The sequence below is a fragment of the Lynx rufus genome, unplaced genomic scaffold, assembly GCF_022079265.1.
Source record: "Lynx rufus isolate CCGP_SWC_20201006 ecotype Redwood Valley unplaced genomic scaffold, mLynRuf1.p SCAF_3, whole genome shotgun sequence".
In the NCBI taxonomy this organism is placed as follows: domain Eukaryota; kingdom Metazoa; phylum Chordata; class Mammalia; order Carnivora; family Felidae; genus Lynx; species Lynx rufus.
In genome coordinates this window covers 13,039,569-13,064,835 of record NW_025814845.1, presented here as the reverse complement: position 1 = coordinate 13,064,835, position 25,267 = coordinate 13,039,569, and the positions used below count along the sequence as shown (strand labels likewise).

Below are 25,267 nucleotides of genomic sequence, written 5' to 3'. Positions count from 1 at the left end.
TGAGTTGTGCCTGTTTCTGAATGTGACATAAATAGACTCATTTGGTAGGTACCCCTTTATGTCTGGCCCGTTCTGTGGTTTTATGTTTGGAAAACTAATCCTCATATCTTCATAGTCTCCAAGGTCTCATAAAGTCTGGAAGAAAAAGATGTTGTTTCTCTCTTATGACTTAATTGCAACGGCTAATAGACTACTCCTTAGTTATATCCACTAAGAAAAAAGCAAAAGGAGAACGAATCCGGACAGAGTATCAGTTAACTCATAAAGGACAAATTTTATCAATAAATGGAGCTAAAAGCATAACCATGCAGATTCTAGACACTTTATGGTGAATTGTATGCCTGCGAATCTCTTAAGAAATTTCTTCGGATATAAATAATATGGTCGTATCTTATTTTCAGATATATTTGGCTAAATAATGATTTTTGGTGAGACTTTCCCAATCACTGTGGGAGATAATAAATAACTAGAAAGATACAAAATTTAAAAGTCATCTCCTTTCCTACCTTACCTCTAAATCACTTTTTAATTGTGTTATATGCGATAAGTGAATGAATACAGTGACACATCCAGACAGCTGTTCATTTCCAAGAAACTATTAGAACTTTCATTCATTCAAAGTGTGTGGATTTAAACAGCATTGTTTAAAAACCAGGAGTTTACACACATTCCTTTGTTATAAGACTATCCTTTTAAGGAAAAACTTTGCTAACTGGTAGAAAGAGTTGCTTAGCAACTCAATGTGGCATATTCAATAATCTGTATCCATGATGAAAATATATAAATGTAGTCAGTTATTACGTCAATTTGGTGTATGATAAGTTAGGTTTTTTTTCTGTCTCTTAAAATGAACTAATTACATTGAAAGTCTCATAGATTTCTTCTTTGTAAGAAAGTTGTCTGTGTCTTTAGATTTGTGATACAAAAAGTTTTTAACAACATATAAATGATGAGCTACTTTTAAACAGGGTTTACATAAAGCTTTTCACTTTCAGTTAGTATTATTTTAAGTAATACATCTTGATGGAATTTATTCATTATAATTTATCAGCCTACCATGAGGAAATAATTTTGAATTTTCCAATCAAACCTATTTGGTTGGATACAGGTTGTTTATAGTAATCTATAGACAAGGTAGGTTGCAGTAACTGATGATAGAGAGGGACCATATAAGATATATATAATAAGTATATATTGTATATTGACCATAAAATATATATTATATATATATTGTTTTCCACTCAATACTCAATAAGAAATTGCTTTAAAAATTATAAAAGGGGAAATGTTTGATTTCTTAGTCACTTAGATCCACTCCAACCCAACTCAATCCAATCTAATCAAGCTGACTTATACCACAGTTCATAAGGATTTACAAAGAGAAATTCATCTCTTAAGAGAAGAAATTAGAGTTGACCCTTTCTCCTCCACCAGGTGTTTCTCCATAAACTTGATGTGGAAAGGAATAAGAAAGGAGATGGTTGTAAGACACTGTTCGCTAAACAGACCGGCCATTCTCTAACAGCTTTAAGGCAAAACATGCTAATTTGAATGTGAAAAGCTATATATGTGAAGTGTTCCTTAATTTGCAAGGAATCTATCTTCTAAGAACAGCACAGCAGCAGTATTAATCATTGCTAAACTTGTGTATGATAGTTCTTTGTGACCAATACATAACTACACATTTGATTCTGGTGAAGATGGGCTGATTACTTCAAAAAGGATCTGTCTCCTTTTAAGTGTCACCAAATATTACAATACTAACAAATATTATATTCCATTACTCACTTTTAAAGCCAAATTTTGCAACCTATACTCTTGTCTCCTGTGTCTATTTATGATTTTATGAATTTATCTCAACTCCAGGTCTGGGCTAATGGTGTTTCCTTTTGTTTTAGTCACTTTAATAAGTTCTGTTGTCAATTTTTCCATCCATTATATGTCCCCTCTTTATGAGTTTGTTAGCTATGTACAATTTTTATATTTCATGTTTGCCTGTGCCTATCTTATGGCACATCTATTGTATGAATTTACTTATTGACTTAATAAATATTTATACAGTGTTTACTGCTGTGTGCCAGACAGTTTCAAACACTGTATAAATATGGAGTTACTTAATGTTCCTGACAACCATTTAATAAGGAAAGGGCACAGGGCTGTATGGTTTTGGATGTGCTGGATATTACTGGTGTTTACCTCATTTCCTTTCTTTGACTGTAAGAGCACTGAGAGCAGTATTCTTGGCATATTTGCCTTCCTATCTATAAAGTATGATGTTATGACACACTAAAATAATAGTTATTGAAAAAAGATACATGCTTTTTAAGATAAGAGTGCTATCTTGTTGACCTATATTGAACTTGGACTTCAATTTAGCATTTAGACAATTTTCTGTTCAATGGGTAATAATTAGTCACCCATAATTAATAATAAGTACTTATGACTTTCCTTTAAGCATTACTTTAACTTTCCTCTGGCCAAATATTAAATGTTTTCATTGGACTATTTATTTTTTTCAAATTATATTGGATTCTGCTGTGTTGGAGTGAAGGTAGTTTTAAAGTTCAAATACTGTCCCACAGAGGTGAAACTCAAGAACTGAGCATAAGATGGGAATTGTAGCAAGCTCCACAGACAAATGTACAAGTGTAGATCACTTCTCAACCAGTAAAGAAAAGTTGGACATTTGAAAGCTGCATTCGTTTTCCAGGAAGAACAGAAATAAAATGCACTAACATTAGTTCACTCATATGCTTTTAGTTACTATTGAAAATTTCTCCTAAAACTTATAGTATTGAGTGAACATTATGCCTGCCCCTTCCTTCCTTCCTTCTTTCCTTCCTTCCTTCCTTCCTTCTTTCCTTGTCTTTCTTTCCTTCTTTCTTTTCTTTCTTTCTTTTCTTTCTTTCCCTGTATTTCCTTTTCTTTCTTTCCTTTCTTTCCTTTCTTTTCTTTCTTTCTTTCTTTCTTTCTTTCTTTCTTTCTTTCTCTTTCTTTCCCTGTACTTCTTTCTTTCTTTCTTTCTTTCTTTCTTTCTTTCTTTCTTTCTTTCTTTTCCTTCTTTCTGCCTTTCCTTTCCTTTCCTTTCCTTTCCTTTCCTTTCCTTTCCTTTCCTTTCCTTTCCTTTCCTTTCCTTTCCTTTCCTTCTTTCTTTCTATGTATAGCCAGAGCTAGTACCAAATTAGTGAAAAAATCAGGGAAAAATAATGGAAAATAAGGTAACTGTATTTGCTTTTTTGATGCTCCAGGGCTTACCTGATATAATATCATCAATGGCTACCTTTCTTCCTGAGATGATAAAATATGAGGTGATAAGGAAAGGTGGAAACATTCTTTATTGTACTATACATAGTTAATGTTATAATCTGTTATCCTGTAAGCGGGTCTTTATGTTTTTAACATGGAAGTAGGAAAGATATGTCAGCTCACTGGGGTGGTTAAGGGCAATGTAGTTGCATACTGGTTAAATTTCAGTACCCATGAACCCCTCAAGATACAGGGGTCTAGACAAACATTGACTCCATAATTTGGCTCCAATCCACTCTGCTAAATCCTAGGAAATCCGATTTTTTATTTGCTTTCAGGTATGTACCCTTAAAAGTCCCAAGTGACAAAGCAATAGCGTGGAACAAAATGGTTGCCTGGCATTTATGATTTCACTTCTAATCAGATGAGTAAATTAAATTGCCTTATGCTTGCAATTTTAGGCTTTGCGTGTGTGTGAGAGAGAAAGAGAATTAAAAGAAATGTTTTTAATGTTTATTCTTGAGAGAGAGAGAGAGAGAGAGAGAGAGAGAGAGACAGCGTGAGCAGGGAAGGAGCAGAGAGAGAGGGAGACACAGAATCCGAAACAGGCTCTAGGCTTTGAGCTGTCAGTACAGAGACTGATGCGGGGCTTGAACTCACAAACCACAAGATCATGACCTGAGCCAAAGTCAGACGCTTTATCTATTGAGCCACCCAGGTGCCCTGAGAGAGAGAGAATTTAAAAAGGGATGTGTGGATGTGTGTGTGTGTGTGTGTGTGTGTCCATGTGATATCTACGTTTTGGAGAAGAAGTGGAGAATGGTCATCCAGGAAACCTATTATTATTTCTTCAGAGAAACAGAGGTTAGTGAATAAAGTGCTATAACTTGTGAATAAAAAAACACTGTATCTAAGGGGCGCCTGGGTGGCTCAGTAGGTTGAGGGTCTGACTTCAGCTCAGGTCATGATCTTGCAGTCTGTGGGTTCAAGCCCCGTGTCGGACTCTGTGCTGACAGCTCAGTGCCTGGAGCCTGCTTTGGATTCTGTGTCTCCCTCTCTCTCTGCCCCTCCCCTGCTCATGCTCTGTCTCTCTCTCTCTCTGTCAAAAATAAACATTAAAAAAATTTAAAAAAAATACCGTATCTCGTAAACAGGTGTCTTTTTCGTAAGAAGATGACATCTAGTTCTTGGATTGCTTCTTCTTGATTGTGTCTATCAGGTCCGTGTGGGGGAGAGTGGGGTTGCAAATGGCCAGGTTCTACAGCTCTACTAGTATGAGCTGCAAGGGATCAAGGCAGGAGTGATGCCCACTCCCCTCAAAGCCCACTCTCGAGGAGGAAATATAATCACTACTTACTGAACACCTGTACATGTGGTTTTTCTGAAGAATTTGATGTAGTGGTAATGTGACCACATATCCTGGCTTACTTAGGACAGTCCTGGTTGATACCCGTTGTCTCAAGGTAATTACCAATAGTGTCCCCATGCACTCACACAGATGACTTCATTTGAATGATAAATATTATGGTCACCTTGTAGTGGAACACTAGAAGCAAGATCATCAGAATTGATGCTCTGTTTGGAGTGAGCAGTGAGCCAGCATAAAGAGATACCAGGGAGTAAGTACTCTTAATGGGCGAGATGAAATTTGGGTCGCTGAGTTATTGCTTGGAATGGCCTTCCACAACTTACTCAGTATAAGACAGTGGTCTGGCTGCAGGAAAGTGAACTATTTTATTGTTCTGGGCCCCAATTCTTCATTGGTAAAATGATCTTCTGGAATTGAAATTGTGCAAGGTCAACTGTGGCTCTAAAACAATCTCACACACAAAAAGGAAAATGCTTCTACAAAGATGGATAATGCAGGTAGCAAGTTAGCTGCTCAAAACATATTGCATTCTGTGGTGAAAACAAAGTGTCAGTATGTGCTCTGAGCCCTTTGAGGTTGTGATTTCGTGATCTTATTGAAATGAGGCAGAAATCTCAATGCACTTTGATGGTTGTTATGGGAAAGGATACCTGCAGTCAGCCTTGCCCCCTGCTTCATTTTAGATCTATGAATGTAGCTGATTTTAATGTTCCTTCCTTCTTGAACACCAGGGGCCCTTCCTTTTATCTTCATTTATACTTCTGGCATCTTTGTATAGAGACCGGTGTTAAGGGGCGCCTGGGTGGCTCAGTTGGTTAAGCATCCGGCTTCAACTCAGGTGGTGATCTCATGGTTCGTGAGTTTGAGCCCCGCATCGGCTCTGTGAAGACAGCTCAGAGCCTGGAGCCTACTTTGGATTCTGTGTCTCCCTCTCTCTGCCCTCTCCTGGTTGCACTGTCTCTGTCTCTGTCTCTTTCTCTCTCAAAATTCAACATTAAAAAAAAAAAAAAAAAAAGAAATGCCTGTGCTAATGCTAGTAGTAAAAGGGTGAACTATTACAATAGCAACAAAATTATATTCCTATTCTCATGGAGATTATACACGAGAGGAAGAGGAGAGAGATGTTAGTCAATAATTTCAAAGTAGTTACAAGATTGCTGGTGTGATAAAGGCCAAGTGGAAGATGTCATGGTGCTTTAGGAGGGGGACTGACCATGTGGGAAGTGTTTTTAAAGAATTCACACTGGGAGGGGAGAGTGAAGAGCAGGGGAGAGGCTCTGTGTAGGAGGCTGTATTCATGGAAAATCTCAGCTCTGAAAGAGTGGGAGTGAGTCTGGGAAAACAAGGCACCAGAGGAGGTCACAGAGGCCGGCAGGGGCCATGTGGTAGAACATGCAGTGGGTACCACTGAAGGGTTTTTAAGTTGGAGGATGGCCAGATGATACCTGCACTTTAAAAAGAACATTCTGGTTCCAGTGAAGGATGGACCACAAAAGGGCAGATAAAAATGGACATGACGGATGATTCAACTTGCACTTAGGTGGCAGGAGATGAGATGGACGGCCTGGAGATGTTTGGGAAGCAGAATTTATGAGAATTTGTGATGGATTGGATGTGAGTAGGGGAGAGAGAGGGAGTCATCTCAGACTTCTAGGTTTCCGGTATGTATATTTTTGGAAGTACTTTTCAGTGACATAGAGAACACTTGAAGTGACCAGGTTTTCTGGGGCAAAATCAGGAGTTTAAAATATAGTGATGTGGTGTTACGGGTTAATTTGTGTCCCCTCTCTCTGTCTCCTAAAAAAGATATGTTGGAATACTCCGGTAGCTCAGAATGTGATCTTATTTAGAGATAGGATCTTTGCAGAGATAATGAAGTTAAAACGAAATCATTAGGGTGGGCCCTAATCCATTATGGCTGATGTTCTTATAAGAAAGAAACATACGGCATAGAGGAAAGATTGAAGAGACACAGGGAGAAGATGACCCCACAGGCCAAGGAGAAAGGCCCACATGGATTGTTCCCTCAGAACGGTCAAAAGGAACCAACCCTGCAGACACCTTAATTTCAGATTTCTACCCTCCAGAACCATGAGTCACTAAATTTCTGTTGTTTAAGCCACCCACTATGTGGTACTTTGTTACAGCAGTAACAGCAAACCAATATAGGTGGTAAATGCTAAATTATTAGAGAATTATAGTGGGGATACAACTTTCAATTTATGCCATATTTCATTTTTTATTTTTGACTCATATCTTTTTGCATTCCTATTTCATTTCATGTGGCTGTCCTCTCCTTGTCCTAAAATTTTCTTTTAGGTCTCTGAGATTCTCTAACAGATTCTGGAATAAGTGATGCACAAGGAGAGGGAGTAACCCATGACCATGACCTCTGCACTGCAAAAGAGTCAAGGTCCAGCAGAGCACAGCAGAGTAGGTGGGCTCCACATTTGCTGCAGGGCTGGAAGTCTCCCTGCAAAGCACTGTGTCTGGGTGAATTTGGACCAGTTCCTTGGGCCTCTCTCCAAGTGGAACTGGTGTTATCAGTTAGGGTCTCGCTAACAGGGAAGGCTGCCCAGATGGTAATGAAGATTCTCCTCCTTTTAGGGTATTAAAGGTGACAAGGGCCAAGGGAATCCCAAACTACTGTGTTTGTAGAGAGGGAGAAAAGCGAGTCCAATGTCTTATTTCATCAACTTTACAACGAATTGGGAGATGGGCTTGAACTTTGAATGAAAGCAACAACTAATAATAACTACCAAGTATCTATATTATTATTACTTAAAAATAATAATGTTTTTTTATTAAATTATGTCAAAGACATCAAAGCTCATGATAAGTGGAGGATGCCTGTGTTGAATCTTGTCACTAATCATAATTTACATTTCCCCCACACGTTCAAATTTCTTAAACATGCCTTTTCTTAAAAAATACTGGTTTAACTCATGACATTGTTGAAAAATTTTATCCATAGTGATTCTTTGGCAAATCAATGAATAGTGAAGATACTATATAGTTCGTAGCAGTTAACATTAATGTTTCCTGAAACTGATAAGAATAGTGTAAAAGGAAATCAACCACTAATAATTGGATTAGTTTACATGTACCCTGGTGTGAGAATTTCTTATTTGACCAAAATACAAAGCTGCTTTAGTTTAATAATTTTCATAATAAAATGTTGAGAAGAAATATTTTGAGATAGACCCACCAAATGATTCAAGGACATGCATGATAATGCATGATAAAGTCCTTACTCTGCAGAAGTGACAATCTGGAAAAATTACAGAAGAAAAAAAGACTCCTAATTTTCCAGTATTCCTTGGGTTTCATTTAGTGACTAAAATATGGACAGCATACTGGGGGCACCTGGGTGGCTCATTTGGTTACGCATCTGACTCTTGATTTTGGCTCAGGTCATGATCTCATGGTTCTGGTTGGTGGGATCAAACCCTATGTCAGGCTCTGTGGACAGCCCGATTGTTTCTCTCCCTCCCTCTCTGCCCCTTCCCTGCTTGTGCATTCTCTCTCAAAAATAGATAATTTTTCAAAAAAATGACTTAAAAAATATGGACAGCATCCTGGCTTAGAAACTTGCTTAAAAACTTTACTACACAGTCCCCAATTCATTAGAACCCCTGATGGGATTTTTCATCTTGGTAAAGTAAACTAAGAAGACATTTTTGAAGAGTTATCGGGGTGGGAGGGGTAGGGGGTACAATTAGTTGACGTCTGCCTGCCAAGAAATCCGGGCAGCAGCAGGTGTCACCTAGGCTTGTTCAGACCTCAAGGACCGCTGAGCAGAAACAAAGTTGGTTATTTGGTCCCTGGATTAGGATTTCTGAAATGTTTCAACTTCAACTCACTCTGCTTAAAATATTCATCTGTTTAAAAAACAATTGTTTTTTTTTTAACGTTTATTCATCTTTTAGAGACAGAGAGAGACAGAGCATGAGCAGCGAAGGGGCAGAGAAATGGGGACACAGAATCTGAAGCAGGCTCCAGGTTCCTAGCCGCCAGCACAGAGCCTGACGCGGGGCTCGAACTCACGAACTATGAGATCATGACCTGAGTGGAAGTCGGACACACAACTAACTGAGCCACCCAGGTGCCCCCAAACTATTCATCTGTTTTAGGGGCACCTGGATGGCTCAGTTGGTTGAGTATCTGACTCTTGATTTCAGCTCAGGTCATGATCTCAGTTTTGTGGGTTTGGGCCCAGGGTCAGGCTCTGCGCTGGCAGCATGGAGCCTGCTTGAAATTCTCCCTCTCTCTCTACCCTTCCCCTGCTCGCACTCTCTCTCTCTCTCAAAATAAATAAACTTCAAAAAACATTTCCGTTTTATACCAATAAAGCAATAGGAAAAAGTACATTTGAATTATTAAGTATCTCATTTCTATTTTCAAAAGTTAAATTATAGGTTATAAATGCAGGTTGAGGATGTCTACAAGAAAAACAGTTTTAGATATGGGTACACAGCATTGCTGGAACACTTAACCGTTGCTAGTTTTTTGGTAACATAAGCAGATTTAGTTTCTTTTTTCTCTGAGACAGAAAAAACAATCTCAGAGTCCGTTCTGGGAATCCTGGGTGTATGAAGGGGGAGAGGAGGGTTCTGGGGCTGCAACTACAGGCTGTTCTTGTTCCTATTTATAAATTCTTACCAAACGAGTTTTTTTTTAAATGCAAAAGGATCATTAATACTGACAATAATACCAAAGGAACTTATGACAGCAATCTGAATAACTGAACCAGAATTCTGGTGTTAAACTTAATCTGTTATGACACTGTCACATATACTTGTGACAGGGGAGGAAATCTAGTTGAATTCCTTATAGAATCCCCAGGACACAGAGTTTTGGGGGGGTCAAGCGCATCATTGTTCAAATATTTGTATTTTGAGTTCTTGCTTGGCTCAGGAAAATCCTGAATGATTGGTGATCATTTTATCTTATTTGAACTGGTGCAGCAAGGGAAGGTATCCAAAACAGTAAACTGCAAGTTGCCTGGCACAAACTAGATGCTCGATGGCTGTCGAAAAATGTGAAAGGTGGCACTTATTTGATTGCTTTTCAAGGGAAAAAAAAACTTTAATTTTTTTTAATGTTTCTTTTTGAAAGAGAGAGACACACAGAGACAGAGTGAGAACGGGGGAGGGGCAGAGAGGCAGAAACAGAATCTGAAACAGGCTCCAGGCTCTGAGCTGTCAGCACAGAGCCTGATGCGGGGCTCAAACCCACGAACTGTGAGATCATGACCTGAGCCGAAGTCTGACGCTCAACCAACTGAGCCACCCAAGTGCTGCAAGGGAAAAACAAACAAACAACAACAACAAAAACCTTTAAACACATTAATGAAGGAGACCCAGAGATATGAAGAACAATCTAAGGCAGAGCAGAGAATAAGGAAAATCAGTAGCAGATTTGTGTTCTGAGATCCCAGCCTGAGGGATTGCTTTGCAGGCGGGACTGGATGCACAGCCTGGTGGACTCTCTGGTATCTGTATAATCTCATCTGCCAAATAATGATGGTTCCAATTGGAAACAGACAGGATGAACTCAGGAATGGTAGGAGTGTGAGTGTCAGTACTTAAGTGACTTGTTTGAGAAAGGGAAGATAAAAGGATCTGAATGTTTCTCATTACCAAAATTTTAAAATTCCATCCAATTCCTATAAAAATTTGTATATTTCCCATTTGTTCTTTATTCCTATTTAAAAAAAAAACACACATTCTCTCTCCTCTTACAGATCTTTCAGTGTAGCAAGGAGATGGATAAACTGAGAAGAGGGTGGACACAGTTGATGGGATTCTGGGAGTCATCCCAGGACCTGTTAATTGAACTACACCTGCAGGAAAAACATTTCTATTTTCTCCTCTTTTGCAGAACCAGTCCAGCTCTCTTTGTTACATCTTCTGCTCAAGGTTATAATCCCAGGCACCAGAGCATATTAACATGAACAGATGCCCAGTCTCTGATCTGAATATTCAGTATCCTTATCAATGGTGATGGTAATAATTGACTGTATTCATCACTAAGAGTGTGCTGTTATTTCTTATTTTTTTCAAAGAGCCAACTCTTCCTGAGGATCCTTTTTAATAATATGATGCTTTCTTATTTGTGCTCACTATACTGAAATCTGCCCTATCAATTAGAAAGTCCATTGACCTCTAAAATATGATGAATAAGGTACTCAGATCATTCCCACTTCTCTAAACTTAATTAAATCCACTGGTTTGTACAGAAATATAATGAAAAGATCTTGAGGGGTTGTGAATTCTTGAAGATCCAATAGTCACTGATAAATGTCCTCTGAGTGCAAAAGGTGTGCAAAATGGACCATGGGCAGAAGGGATACATTGCCACAAAGTAACATCATGAGATAAAGTGAATCATACTTCGAAGTAGGAAGGCTCAGGAAAATAGTCTATACATTTGGATAAGATATTTCAAACAAGGAAAATCATCTTCTGTTCTCGCTTTTGTTCTAAATAATACGAAAGGGGTTGCTCCATAATGTTTTGTTTGCCAGAAAGTTTGATTAGTCTTCATTCAGAAAAAGATTATCTTCACTTATCAACTAGTAAAGGAACCATATTATGCTGTCCACTTTCTTGGAATATGAGAGATGATGGCTTTGTACTGGTGAAATAACTGACCCAATTTGAACTTGAAGTACAGAATCAAAGCCAAAGAGTTTGCCTAGTAGATGTTTTATGCATTTAAAAAAGTTACGTTTGGTGCTTAGCACAGTGTCCAGCATAAGGTATTTTTAAACATCTTTTGAGTTTTTAAAATGAAAAATTTACCTCCCCTGAAAATAAACAGAAAAGAAGGTATTTTTCAGTACTTCCTCTTTAGAACACTGGTGTCAAATAATGTGGTCAATCCCAACAACTACTGAAACCTTAGAAATATTTAACACTTATATTCAAGATAAATAAATCCAAATTAGATTGAATAAGGCTTGGTTAAGTTAAACTGTTGTTTTGGGCTCAGTGGGCCTTGCCTACTAACTAAAGAGCAAGTAGGACCTGGTGTTGAAAGGTAGGAAGATGAAAGCAAACCACACAATCTTGTTAGGCTGCCAGAGTATTCTCTCTATTAAAACAGACTGCAGAATAACGGGAATTGACCCCCCAAACCAAGAGCACACTGTACACACTGTATGTTAGTCAACCTGACAATAAATTCTATTAAAAAATAGTGAAAGTAAAAAATTACAAATAAAATAAGATGAAATAAGGGAACCAAAAAAAACAAAAACAAAACAAAACAAAAAAACAACCAAAAACCACCCAACAAACAAAAAACAGACTGCAAGCGTGATTGCAACTATATCGATCTTGAAACAAAGACCTTAAACATCTTGAGGCAGAATTAATAACAGGCAATCACTATTATTAAGGATCATAAAAATTTTAAAAATATAACAAAACCTAAAAAAAAAAAAAGAAAAAAAACCCAGTCAAATCCAAGAGCTCTTCAGCATTCATTATTTCCTTATACTTCAAGTCAAGTGGGTAAAGAGAACTAGAGACTTATTTCTGAAGTCTTTCCATTTGAAATGTGCATGGAAAACAGAATTACAAAATAATAATTTGAAGATAGTACTTTATCCATTCATCAGTTGATGGACATTTGGGCTCTTTCCATAATTTGGCTATTGTTGAAAGAGGTGCTATAAACATTGAGGAGGGCACTTGTTGGGATGAGCACTGGGTGTTGTATGTAAGCGATGAATCACAGGAGTCTACCCCCAAACAATAAATTATATTAAAAAATAAATAAATAAAAATAAAAAATAAAGTAATACACAAATTGTGGAGATCAGAAAATATAGAGGTATGTAAAGAACATGTAAATTTTGTAATGCAGAAACTAACCAAATCATGTAGTGTATATAGAGAAAGAGTTGAAAAAAAAAAAAAAGAAAGATAGTACTGAAAAATATGGGAAGAATATATTATGCATATAATCTACTTTAGGTAGGAATTTCTTTATCAAAATTCCCTTAAGGATTCTTAATGCCATTAGGAATGGCAGCCCCTGAGGTTTCTGGAGTATAGATATTTAACACTGTAAGGTGTTGTTCCATACATTCTTCCATGTTATTCTCAGGCATGGATGTGAGGTGGGTCAGATGTCATTATCCTTGTTTTCCAGAAAAAAAAAAAAAAAAAAAAAAGACTGCCAGAGATCCCAGAGTTGATAATATTAACTATAAGGATAAGATATCTGAACTTTTCCCCTTAGCTACAAAAATTCATCAGTACCCCACCAGCCTTATATGGAAGGAGGTAGCCTAAAAATCAGGGGAAATAGTTTTGCAGGCATTGATTAGGCACTGTCTTTTTTTTTTTTAACTTGTAGATAAAATAGATTGTTTGCCTTCATTTGAATTTTGTGGCTACAGCTTTATACTTTTCAAATGCACATGAAAGACACTTATGTACAGAGAACTGAAGAGACAGCAGAAGAAAAGCTTGTTTATCACAAACAATTAGGCAGAGCCACTGAGTGATGGGAAATGGTTCCAGGCCTGGAAGATAGCAGCAGAAACGAAGGAATTGATTCCAGTGGAAGCCTCCCCACCCCAAATCCCAGTGCATGCCTTGGGGTCAGTTAGACATTGGTTTGCGTTCAGATCCCTACTTATAAGGTGTGCATCCTCGGGTAAGTGTTTTCTCATCTTTTACACAAGTTATTGCTTAAATTTTTATTGTTCACATCTACAGCGTTCTTTTCAATTAACAATATGTCACCTAATTATGGAGCTTCTTTTTATTTAAGAAAGTTGCTGTCTGCTATAAAGAAGTTGAAATTTAATTTCTTGTGAGGTTTTGGGTTAAAAAATAGAGCAAAGTTTGAGTGCTTTTCAAAGCAAATTCACTCAGCAGGAGATTCTTGGAAAGAGAAGGCATCTTTTATAAACATAAGCATGAAATTTAGTCAACATAGGAAACCACATGGTGATTTAAAATACTATTACACTGCCAACCTTGTTCCTGAGAGTATATATAACTATTTATGGTATATTCCTATAACAGAACAATTGCTATTATTACTCTGAGATAGAAGCAAACATTAAACATCCCTGCCCCAGACCACCAATTACTTTAGTACTTTTAAAAAGAAAAGATGACATCTGATCAAGGATATTATTGGATTTATTAATCTTCAGAGAACTGCACAGGCTATATTTTAAAATTCTAAAATATGAAGCCATTTTTTTTTCATATTTTTCAACTTAACTCTGTACGTAGTAAGAGTTAAGTGACCAAACACAGCATATCACCTGAATAATGCAACAGAAAAAACAATGGAGTCCTTAGCAAGCAGAGACAAAGAGAGCTGCTATTTAATGCATTCTATGTTAGCCCTATCATCCTACTGCAAATGTTTCACATATAATCAGAAATGTCAAGACAAGCACATATTGTGCTTTTAGGACACTGTGCCTACACATGACACTTGAAAACGTCCAATCAGCTGAATGAGTAAAAATCCAATGTTATTAGTAATAATTCTGAATCTTTAAGCTAAAATTTCACAAAGATTTCATGATAATTCTCCAGAAATGCCTATCACCCTAATTACTCTAGGACTTCCTTTCCTGGGCCCTGATGTTTTGGGGGATCTATTTGGACCATACTGATGTCTATGATTAGATATAGGTCTTTTTATGCTTTAAAAATACTGCCTAGTAGTTATGACATTTTATACTGTGTTTGACAATGTGACTCTCAAAATCAACCTCTTGGGCTTTGTAATATTTATTTCATAAAACGTTTTAATAAATACAAACATCTTCCAGTATTTTACATGTTTCAAATTACTAAAGGTGTTAGTTTAATGTCATGGGAAAATTCCCAGTATTAAAAAATTTTTATATCTACACCCTATCTCTGTACTGAATGACCTATGTTTTTCATTGTAAAAGTAATTCATGTTTGTGGTATCTTTAAAGAGTAAAAGCATACAGACAAGTAGGAAGTAGAAAACATTCATCTTTCTTTTTAGCCACCCCTTCTTCCCAGAGAATTTCAGAGCCTTCTGGAAATTGGTAAAGTGCACTTCAGATGCCCTTTTTACAGTGTTTGGCATAGCTATGTGTATGGCAAGGATCTGAATGAATGATTTGAGATACTGGTTTCAGATTTTGTCAACAGTCTTTTTACCGTGTACACACAATAACATCTGTGTAGCTTTAAAAGAAAAAAGGGAAACTAAAATGAAAATCATAGTAGACTTAAAAGGCAACTAACCTTTTTCCACCTCATTCAGATTAGCAGCTGGCAGCGACAAAGACAGAAGAGACAAAAGACTTTTTACATTGCAGTACAACAGCAGAGCACACGAAGCCAATGTGCGGCATTAACAGAGAAGCCAAGGGTGAGAGCAAACTAAAGCAAGGCTCAGATTTCTTACCTACGGCAGGGCCACACGCACAAACATGGAGTAAATGAGGCAAAAGGTAAATGCCATCCCAGGCAGCGAGAGGTCTGCATCTCAACGAGTTCATTTAACAACCAGCAGGTTTACTTTTTAAGACGTGCACTTCATGGTTTGTGTGTGGGCATCGGAGGTTCGGAAAATGAAGAAATAATGGCACAAAATGGAAAAGCTAAAATGGTCTGAATATTTTCCACAAAATACTTTCTAAGTCCTTACATGCCCAATTTGTATGGAAGCTTTCATTTCCTGAACTGATGTCATCCCATTAAGTAATACCACGGTTTAGACTGAGACCAACTTTGTGTCATCTTTGTATATGGTCCCATGAGAATCGTGTTAGGAAGCACAGTCTTGACGTAGCTGATCCAGGGTTCTGACTCTCAGGAAACATGCGAAAACATATTTTTCGATTCAAACAACTAAGTTCATACCAGAGCTTGAGAATAAGTGTCAAGTTTTTCAGCTTTGCAGGGATGCTATATACACAATTCTCATTTTTCTAGGTTTTGAGCTAATATACTTTCTAATTTATAACTTGAGGAATTCCATAAAAATATACCTCCAAGTTATGCACTCTTTTTAGGAAGGATATAATAATGATTAAAAACAAAAACAATTTTGCAAGCTGAAATTAACACCCCAGACTGAATTTTTAAATTATTTAATTATTCCAGAGTCCTACTTCCTGAATCCTTAGCATTTAAATTTAAAATCCTTAAAATTTAATTTAAAATCACAGTGAATTAAAATTTCCAAAAATTAATCCTCTGAAAAATACTAGCAAGCAACAGTCATATTATGCAACTAGAAGGACAGAGGATGGCTTGAGTTAGGTAGAAAAGAATAGTTTTGGTAACCCAGGTGGGAAAAGTATTGCAAAGATTTAGATAATAAAAAACAATACTGACCCTTAAAAATTATGTTGTCAATCCCTGCAGCAGGAAAGAACGGAGAGTTTTCTCCTCTAATAAATCAATCACTATTTACTGTGGTGTTTTGGTCACAAGGGCTTAAATAAATTTAATTTCCCAATGGCAGTTCATTCTATCGTACAGCCTACCCATCACATAGTAAGTTCTCTGTCAGACTGCTTTCGGGTCTTTGAATTTCCTCCGTTAGCAACGTGATGTCCATTTCTGAGTCTTGACACAGGTGCCAAAGGTAAAACCTTTCACCATAATAATTTACAACCTTTTCCTATGAAGTTTTATTTGTTACTACTAACCAGTTCACTTTCTCATTGTTTGCCTCTGGGGGTACAGAGTAAAACATCTCCAAACAGAAAAGCAACTTCTGACTTGAGTGATTTTTAAACAATGACAACATGATTATATTCCCTGAGCACAGCACGGTTTCTCTTCCCAGGTCTCATACTCATTAATCAGATTCCAAACTTAAATCTGAAACAATATAGCCACATTATTAAAAAAAAAAATCCTCCCTAACTGCAGGCTTGGATGAAGTGTGATATGAAACTCTAGAGTCCAATTTATACTTCCTATAATTAAAGGCCACTTATGTGCCACTCATTTCAAAATCTGCAGATGGTTGCTTGATATTTTGTAAATGAGCTCATTTCACATGTGGACCAAAATACTACAGCTAATGGGTGAGTATGTGCCCAGTTTAGATATCTGCTCTAATGCCAACTGTCAAACTCCTTGTTGTCCCCAAGACCCAGCCCAGTGACAGTGGTAATATCTCCATGTTTTGTACACTGTGAGCTTTCTACTGAGTTCAGTATTTTTGTTAATTCTTTGCCCAAATTAAGGCAAACCAGTATTTGCAATAGCTATGACTAAAAACATCTAAGAGTCTCAGTTCTTGTTGAGAACCGTGATTCTGGACAGATAGTCATGGCAGGTTCCCACATGATGGCCTTTATAGATGTCACATTTTGGCTAAAAAGTGGTTTTGCTAAACTTTGGGGTTTTTTGATGTGTTTCATAAAAAGAGATCTGACACGGGGAAAATGAGGCTTCATAACACTTCTAGAGGAAGTTGCAGTGAACTGGATCACTTAGGATGGAGAAAACGTGATCAAGAGGAGAAGGTACAGGAAGGAAGCTTGGAAGAGAAGGTAAGGTGAAGACTCAAAAGAAATGGGTAAGAAATAAGATACAGCAAATCTAAAGCCAAAGCCGGTGGACCCCTCTCCAAACCAACTGAGGAGAGTTTGCCACCTTCTGTAAATTATCATAAAAAAAGGCGTCTAAGAACCTGAATACAAAGTGCTTTCAAGCCTCGGTTTTCATCAGGGCATATAGATAAATTCTTGGTCTCTGTGCTCAGGAGCACACTGACTAATCCAAATGTGCTTGAAATGCTTAGGTCCAGTTTAGCCTGGTCAAGTGGAGGTTAGTTTAAAGAGGCTTCCAAAAATTAAGCCCTTAAGATAATGATTAGAACAATGAGAGGAAAACAGAACTTCTCTCTCCTAAGAAGGTACTAGGTAACAGATTTTAGTGCAAACATCGGGCTTCTTGTTCAAGTCTAAGTTAGCTCAGCCAAGAAAACTCAAATTCTCAGGGTAGCTCCAAGGGCCCCAGGATCTGTCTGTGCATGCAGGCCATTGGCAACTCTCTGAGGTGTGACACAAGTAATATTAGTGTGAATGTCAAAGCTATGTAGCACCTACACTTCCCAACCATTTTAGAATGAGTACCTGTTGAATATATTTGCTATCCTTTATTAATGTGAAATATCAAAGAATTCAAACTAGTCACTAAGGGGTCCAAGGCTGCATATATGTAATAGAACAATTATGATACAACATGTTCAAATTCCTACTGGAAACTTAGTATATTACACTATATGACATCAGATGCTTCACTGGTGTGAAAAAAAACCCAAAACAAACAAATATGGAAAAGGCAGGTTCAAAGGCACTCAAACAAATCTGGGATATCAAAATAGAATGCTTGTTTTTTATCTAGCATTTTCCCATCAGGAAAAGTACTTATTGAAATGCAAAGTTTGTGTATTCCATAAAGCTTACATTTCAATGCTACCCTGACAAGTCTCTGGGAAAGTGAATCATACAGATGTGCTCTCATCTTTTCATGTTTAGAGATGTTAACCTCAGTCATCTACCCAGTTATCTTATCCTCTGCTATTCTTAACTATGTATTGAATCATATGGAAATACATAGTTAATGAAAAATACCCATCAAAATGAAAATGGTAACTTTGAACAGAGTCACAGAATCTACTTCCCCATCTTTTCTTGTAAATCGAATGTGTAACATTCTCTTTTCTCCATCAACTTTAAAACTAAGTGGTTTATTAAGGAAACGAGATAGCAACTATTTCACTTCTTATTCATAGCCACAAAAATCCATCAAAATAGATATATTGACATAACAGGGTTAGCCAAAACTTGATGTTGCCTTTATAGCAAATTGGTTTGTGCAGGGAAGTTTATCAGTTCAGACAGAGTTATGAAATTTATCACCTTAAAATACGAAACGTCAGGAAAAAGGTGATAATCATGAGATTATCCAATGTGCTCAATATCTTCCTGATTCTGTTTTATTTTGAAGGACAGGAGTTACTAGAGGAAAACATTCACTAGTGAAGAAACACCTAGGGACACAAGTAATCTCAAATGCTTAATTGTGTTTTGACTGTGAAAAAGTGGCCTCTTTTCCATATGTATTGGTGGGTTGGTTTGCACAGGAGAGGTGAAAATGCTTTACAGTTGTGGGAATAAAAGCTTCAGAATGGTAACTTTTGCTGGGTAGCATGACTTTATGTAGATGTCTGTGGTTTGAGCTTGCTGCATCTTTTATTTGGTTGATCCAAACCATTTTTGTCTGTTATTCACATTACATCTAATTTTCAAAACACCTACCGGTTATGGAATAATACAATGCTTACTATACGCATACGACACAGGGCCACTGATGCTTTCAAACAGGTACACTACTGATGGCACAGCATTTTCGCTTCTCCTTACCTGTGTACTCAGGTGGGCAAAGGCACGTGTAGTTGTTAATTCCATCGACGCACGTAGAGTTATTTTCACAATCGTTATCTTCACAGTCATCAACATTGACTTCACAATTTTCTCCTTCAAATCCATCAGCACAAATACACCTGAACACCAGGGGAGAAAAGACCAAAAAAAAAAAAAACCAAAAAAACAAACAAAAAAAAAACAACGAAAATAAAACAACAAAAAAGCACGTCTTTGCTGCATTTTAGAACTATATAGTCTAAATACCGAAAAAAGCTAAACATGCTCATCCATTACAGACATTTTAACTGTTACGAAATTAAACTTCAAAGTACTTTTAAAAGACATGTAGTAGGTATGAGTTTAAAGTAGTATCCCCCAAATCAGAAACAATTTGAAAAAAGAGAAGCTTTGCCGGCTGCAAGATGGCAAATAGCCCCATAGTCCTATAAGTCAATATATCCAATGTATTTGCAGGTCTAAAACACAAGCAAGGTTTACAGCCCTAGATACATTGATCTCAAGTTGTGCTCTAATAAAATGATTCATGCTTCTCTGCTCATTAATGAGGAGCAACTGGGTCTGACATTAAATTTTTTTAAATGTTTATTTAGTTTTGAGAGAGAGAGAGGGGGAGAGAGCGTGAGCAGGGGAGGGGCAGAAAGACAGCGAGCACAGAACCTGAAGCAGGCTCCATACTTTGAGCTGTCAGCAACGAGCGCAATGTGGGGCTCAAACCTATGAACCATGAGATCATGACCTGAGCCGAAGTCAGATACTTAACACACTAAGCCACCCAGAAGCCCCGGTTCTGACTTTAAAAATTACACCACTTTCCGGTGCCTGGGTGGCTTAGTTGGTTAAGTGTCCCACTCAGCTCAGGTCATGAGCTTGAGGTCCATGAGTTAGAACCCCATGTAGGGCTCTATGCTGACAGCTCAGAGCCTAGAGGCTGCTTTGAATTTTGTGTCTCCCTCTCTCTCTGCCCCTGCCCCTCTCACGCTCTCTCTCTTTCTCTCTCTCAAAGGTAAATAGACATTAAATAAAATAAAGAAAAAAAATTACAACACTTTCTATCCTAGTAGTAATGTCTTCCATATCTCAAAGCAAAAAAAAAAAAAAAAAATCTGAAAATAAAATTACATCTTCCTTGTCATTATAAAATGTAAATGTTCTCTTTAAGTCTCAACAAATACAATATTTTTCAATGACATAAAATATTGTACATTTATTTTCAATAGGTATCAGGATAATCTTTGAGTAAAGTCTTACTGAAAAAAGAGACCATTTCATAAGAGAATGCAGAAATGAAGAATACTTACTGTAAAAAGTGATATTTCTAACAAGCTATGTAGTAGATTAACATTCTTATGTGAAATTATTACTGTCATTATAAGAACTCTATTTCATAATTCATGAAGTACATCTGAAGTAATTGTACTGTATGATTAAATAACTCCAGATTAAAAATGTTCACAGCATGTTTGTCTACTCATTTTGTGGCCTGGAAGTGAATCATTAATTTTCTGTTCCAGTGGGACCTACGTCTTATCATTACACACTGTCTGTGAAAGCAATACACAAAACAGATGAATATGCATCTTGAAGTAGGAGACTATTGGCTATTAATTAGCATAATAGAGCTACTACTCTGTCTTGACCTAATCTGACTATATGAATCATAATGCATGCACGTGCATATGTTTAAAAATTCTTGATTTTATAGCATCCTGAGCTGGGAATACTGTAATGTTTGTTTTTCATATTACAATATCTCCGAGAAGGACGAATGCATATTGTTCTGATGAACACATTTCTGGCATTCTTTTAGGAATAACACCCTTTGATTTGAAAAGAAAAATGAATGTTTGCTTAGTTATTCTTGTTCCAATGCTTCAGACAGAATATTAGAGTCCAGTGACCTACCAGAATCCATCTTTTTCTCCTTCCTTTAAGTGGCAAGTTCCTCCATGTTTACATGGGTTACTGATGCATGCATGAATAGGAACATCACAGTCCTGCCCCTGGAGAAGGAATGGCCAAGTAAAGTCAAGTACAGATCTCAGTACATAGAGACAACACAATGGAATGACGAGGACCCACCGAAGAAAGCTATGTTTTCAGATGATGTCTCCCTTAAAAGTTTCTACTTACCTTGAAACCATACGGACATGTGCAGCGATAAAAGTCAACTGGGTCATTGTTACAGGTGCCATCATTTTTACAAGGATTTGATAAGCAGGGATTACATTTAGCTAGAATATTGACATCCACGGGACCTGAAAATTAATTTAAAAACATAAGAAACTGATACCTTGTATTTTTAGTTCACTTATTTACATGCCTTAATATAACAGTAGATTTTGTACAAAAAATATTGGTCACATATCTATATGTATTTCTCTTCCGTGAATAAAATAGAAATCTGCATCATCATATAATGTTCAAGAATGCAACAGGAGACCATCTCATTGAGAGCTGTGGTGAGACCGTCCAACTTCAGAGTGGGACTATGGGTCGTGATCTTAGGTGATAAGGATCTGATGTTAGTGATGCAAGTGTCACGGGGTTGATCCCCTCAGAGGTTAACTAGTCTATGTGGATGCATTCCATGACCATTGCCTGCACTTAACTTCAGTCAGCTGTCATGGAAATGCATACCATCAATCCCAAAGAGGACTGTGTGTGTGTGTATGAGTGTGTGTGTCTGTATGTTGGGGGATATGTGTGAAGGTTTAATGAATACCTATAAATACATCAGTGCAATTAAAAACACAATAGGGGGGCCTGGGTGGCTCAGTTGGTTAAGCATCGGACTCTTGATTTCGCCTCGGGTCATGATTTCATGATTCTCTCTCTCTCTGCCCCTTCTCTACTCTCGCTCTCAAAATAAATAAATAAAATAAACTTTAAAAAACACAAAAGTATGCACCTGCCCTGATAGCATTAGTTCAGTAGTGTTATTTTCACACAGGAGAGAGAAAACAGTGCCAACTTTATGCATATGGAAATAAACCAAAAATATAATTTCCATTATCTCTTCCCTCATATCCTCTTGGTTCAGTATGCTATCACATTAGCACAGGCATGTGGTGGGTGAGATGTCTGTATCTTCCTCTCCAAGAAGAAAACACCATGGAAATCATCTTCTCTTGCAATCTCACTTTTTGGGAAACACATTTTAAAAATCTCCTGATCCATGAAAGGTTTAGATTAAATGCAGATTCACGTGCAACCATTTTTCTTTGGTTGCACATATTCATTCCATAAATGGCTAACAACGTGGAAACTGTACTGTCTTCAATAAAATTATGATCCACTGATGCTACGTTTTGCCATATTTTTGAGCGCTCAAAAACGCTTTTGGCAACGGAGGAGGACAATAGAAGAGTGACCTATTCATACATGTAAAATGCAAATATTTTATAATATAATGATGAATCATGTTTCTGTCATCACCATCTCTCTGTATTTCTTTATCCTCGCTGGGACAAGCAGCAATAATTCCAGCTGCACATTTCATCACACGTTATTTCCAGCAAAATCATCTGAGTGGGCTGTACAGCATGCCCCTCTTCCCACCATCACTGATCTAACCTTCTAAGGTACCTCCAGCTGAAAATTCTATGGTTTCTGCTCACATAAACTATCTTTTGTCAGACTTTTTCTGCAGATCACAGTTTATGTTTGTGAGTTGTCGGTCTACTGACAGAAACAGAAAGAAAACGTGAATTATCATAGTCGGCTTAAAAACCCTTCAGGGGTGCCTGGATGGTTTAGTCAGTTAAGCGTCTGACTCTTGATTTTGGCTCAGGTCATGATCTCAAGGTTCGTGTGTTCCAGCCCCTGTCGGGCCCTGTGTTGACAGTGTGGAGTCTGCTTGGGATTCTCTCTCTCTCCCTCTCTCTCTGCCCCTCCCCAGCTCGTGCATGTTCTCTCTCTCTCTCTCTCTGTCTCAAAATAAATAAGTAAACTTAAAAAAAAAAACACCTCTTCATATCTATGTATTGCCCTTATCCTGGAAAATACCAGTACATACTCATAAAATGGTGTAGGAGCAAAATCCTAAAGAGGATAGTATTCTGTATTGGTCAGTGTTTCTATTAACAAAAACCCTGAAAAAATTCTACAAAGAGATTCCTGTTTCTTTTCTGACCATCAGAGAATGGACAACCGTTCTGGGGATGACTTTATTAATGGAGGGGGGTGGTATTTACTCCTAGCGACTCCTCTGACACTAGGGAGGCCTTGCCAGAAATCTCTTTGCTTTCTCTTCATAACCAGAGTAACTAATGCAGTCTTTATGCAAATCACAGCTGGGAAATTGCTGGGATGAATATCGAAGTGATGCTCTGAGACATTTAATTTCTCACCCCCGTTCGAACTTGTTTATCAAATAAATTTAGCTCTTCAGCACAATGGAGGAATCAAAGGTGGCAGTTAGTTAAGGCAATACGTTAAATTAAGATAATAACCACCCCCCCCCCCCCCAGCCCCAAACAGCCTTGTGTTGGCTAACTGTATCAGGTTTGGAATCAACAATAGAAAAGGAAGTAGTGGGTCCCTTAGCTAGGTTAGAAGAAAGAAGAATCTAACTTGGAAAAAAAGGCATAGGGGGAAATAGTAAGAATGTGCACCAGCAAAACAGAGCATCAGCAAATACGAGGACTGTAAACGCTCATCTGGCCGCTTCCCAAGACCTTGAGGAAAACTGTCTCTTGGTCTATTTAATGCTTCCAACCTTGTAAGCCTGCGGTTTGAATAGAGGAGTTCAGGGTTGGCAGTCTCTGTGTTTATTCTGTGGAATGTGACATTTTTCAAAAATCATGTTTGAGTATTTAGATGAGAAGCCAGAGGTTGTTTCAAAAAAAAAATTAAATACATTTTGAAGAATGTAATAGAGTATGCAGAGAACCACACTGCCAAACTGGAGTCATCCCTGTCCGGTTTAGCACAGAGCCAAGATGCATTTAATAAATAGCCAGTGAACTATACCTAATCTATTAATCAATAAGGACCAATTTCTCCACTTTTTTTTTTCCAGGACCAAATGTAGTTTCCTCTCCTGCTCAACTATTTTCATTACCTGGAATTTCTTATGGGGATACCGAATGGGATCATTGCCCCCTTGTATATATTCAGTTTAGCTAAAACTAAAGGAATCGAAATGACATTTCTCATGTGCACAGGTTGCTCTTGATGTATTTTTTAAACATGTAAACTGTTTTGGTGGCATCATAATTAGGATTATAGCTCTAAAATACTGGGTTCTAACTCCTTCTGGTCAGTAAAGTTGACTACTATAGCTACCATTCTATCTGCTTCTGTTTTTTCAAACCCCTCTTTTTAAAAAAGTTTGTTTTAATGTTTTTCTTTACTTATGAGAGAGAGAGAGAGAGAGAGAGAGAGTGCACAAATGGGGGAGGGGCAGAGAGAGAGGGGGACCCAGGATCTGAAATGGGCCGATGTGGGCCTTGAACTCACAAACCGTGAGATCATGACCTGAGCCGAAGTCTGGACACTTAACTGTCTGAGTCAGCCAGGTGCCCCTCAAACCCCTCTTTAAAAGTCAATTCTTCAAAGATAATTTCTTATTCCTAGTGCCTGAGTTTGGTGAAGGGTAATTCAAAAGACTGTAAGTTGTATCCATTCCAAATAGTTTCTTAAAATTTTTTAAATGTTTATTTATTTTCATTTTATTATTTTGTTCTTTTAAATTTGTTTAATGTTTATTTATTTTTGAGAGACAGAGAGACAGAGAGAGCATGAGTGGGTGAGGAATAGAGAGAGGAGACACAGAACCCAAAGCAGGCTCCAGGCCCTGAGCTGTCAGCACAGAGGCTGATGTGGGGCTCAAACTCACAAACCATGAGATCCTGACCGAGCCGAAGTCAGATGCTTAACTGACTGAGCCACCAAGGCTTCCCTCCAAAGAATTTAATAATATCTTAAAAATGATATAATTTTCTTATTTATTTTGTCTTTATTACTTATTTTATTTTCTTATTTAGATTATGATTCCACCCAACTAAGCATCCTTTCTATAATGTGATTTTTAAATCCACCTGGTTTATCTAAATCTGCTCATTTCTATATTCTAAGTCTTCAGAATTATATCTCTTATATCTAGCTCTCTTCTCTCATTTGTCTCCCCATCATATTTTGCCCCTCTCCTAAGCCTTTTATTTTCTCTTTGCCTTCAATCTGTGAATCATTTTCCAACCAGGATACTTTCTCTG

The 25,267-nt window shown here is 37.5% G+C and overlaps 1 protein-coding gene across 1 annotated transcript in view; it reads right to left on the bottom strand.

Moving 5' to 3' along the window:
• The window catches only part of SLIT2 (slit guidance ligand 2), a 131,949-nt gene that overhangs the window by 30,673 nt on the left and 76,009 nt on the right, over positions 1–25,267 (bottom strand). Inside the window, exons 19-21 of the mRNA XM_047091412.1 lie at positions 21,183–21,307; positions 20,955–21,052; positions 19,029–19,168 (exon numbers count right to left, since the gene is read on the bottom strand). Of these exons, the coding sequence (XP_046947368.1) occupies positions 19,029–19,168; positions 20,955–21,052; positions 21,183–21,307 (363 nt within the window). The remainder of the gene's footprint in view (positions 1–19,028; positions 19,169–20,954; positions 21,053–21,182; positions 21,308–25,267) is intronic.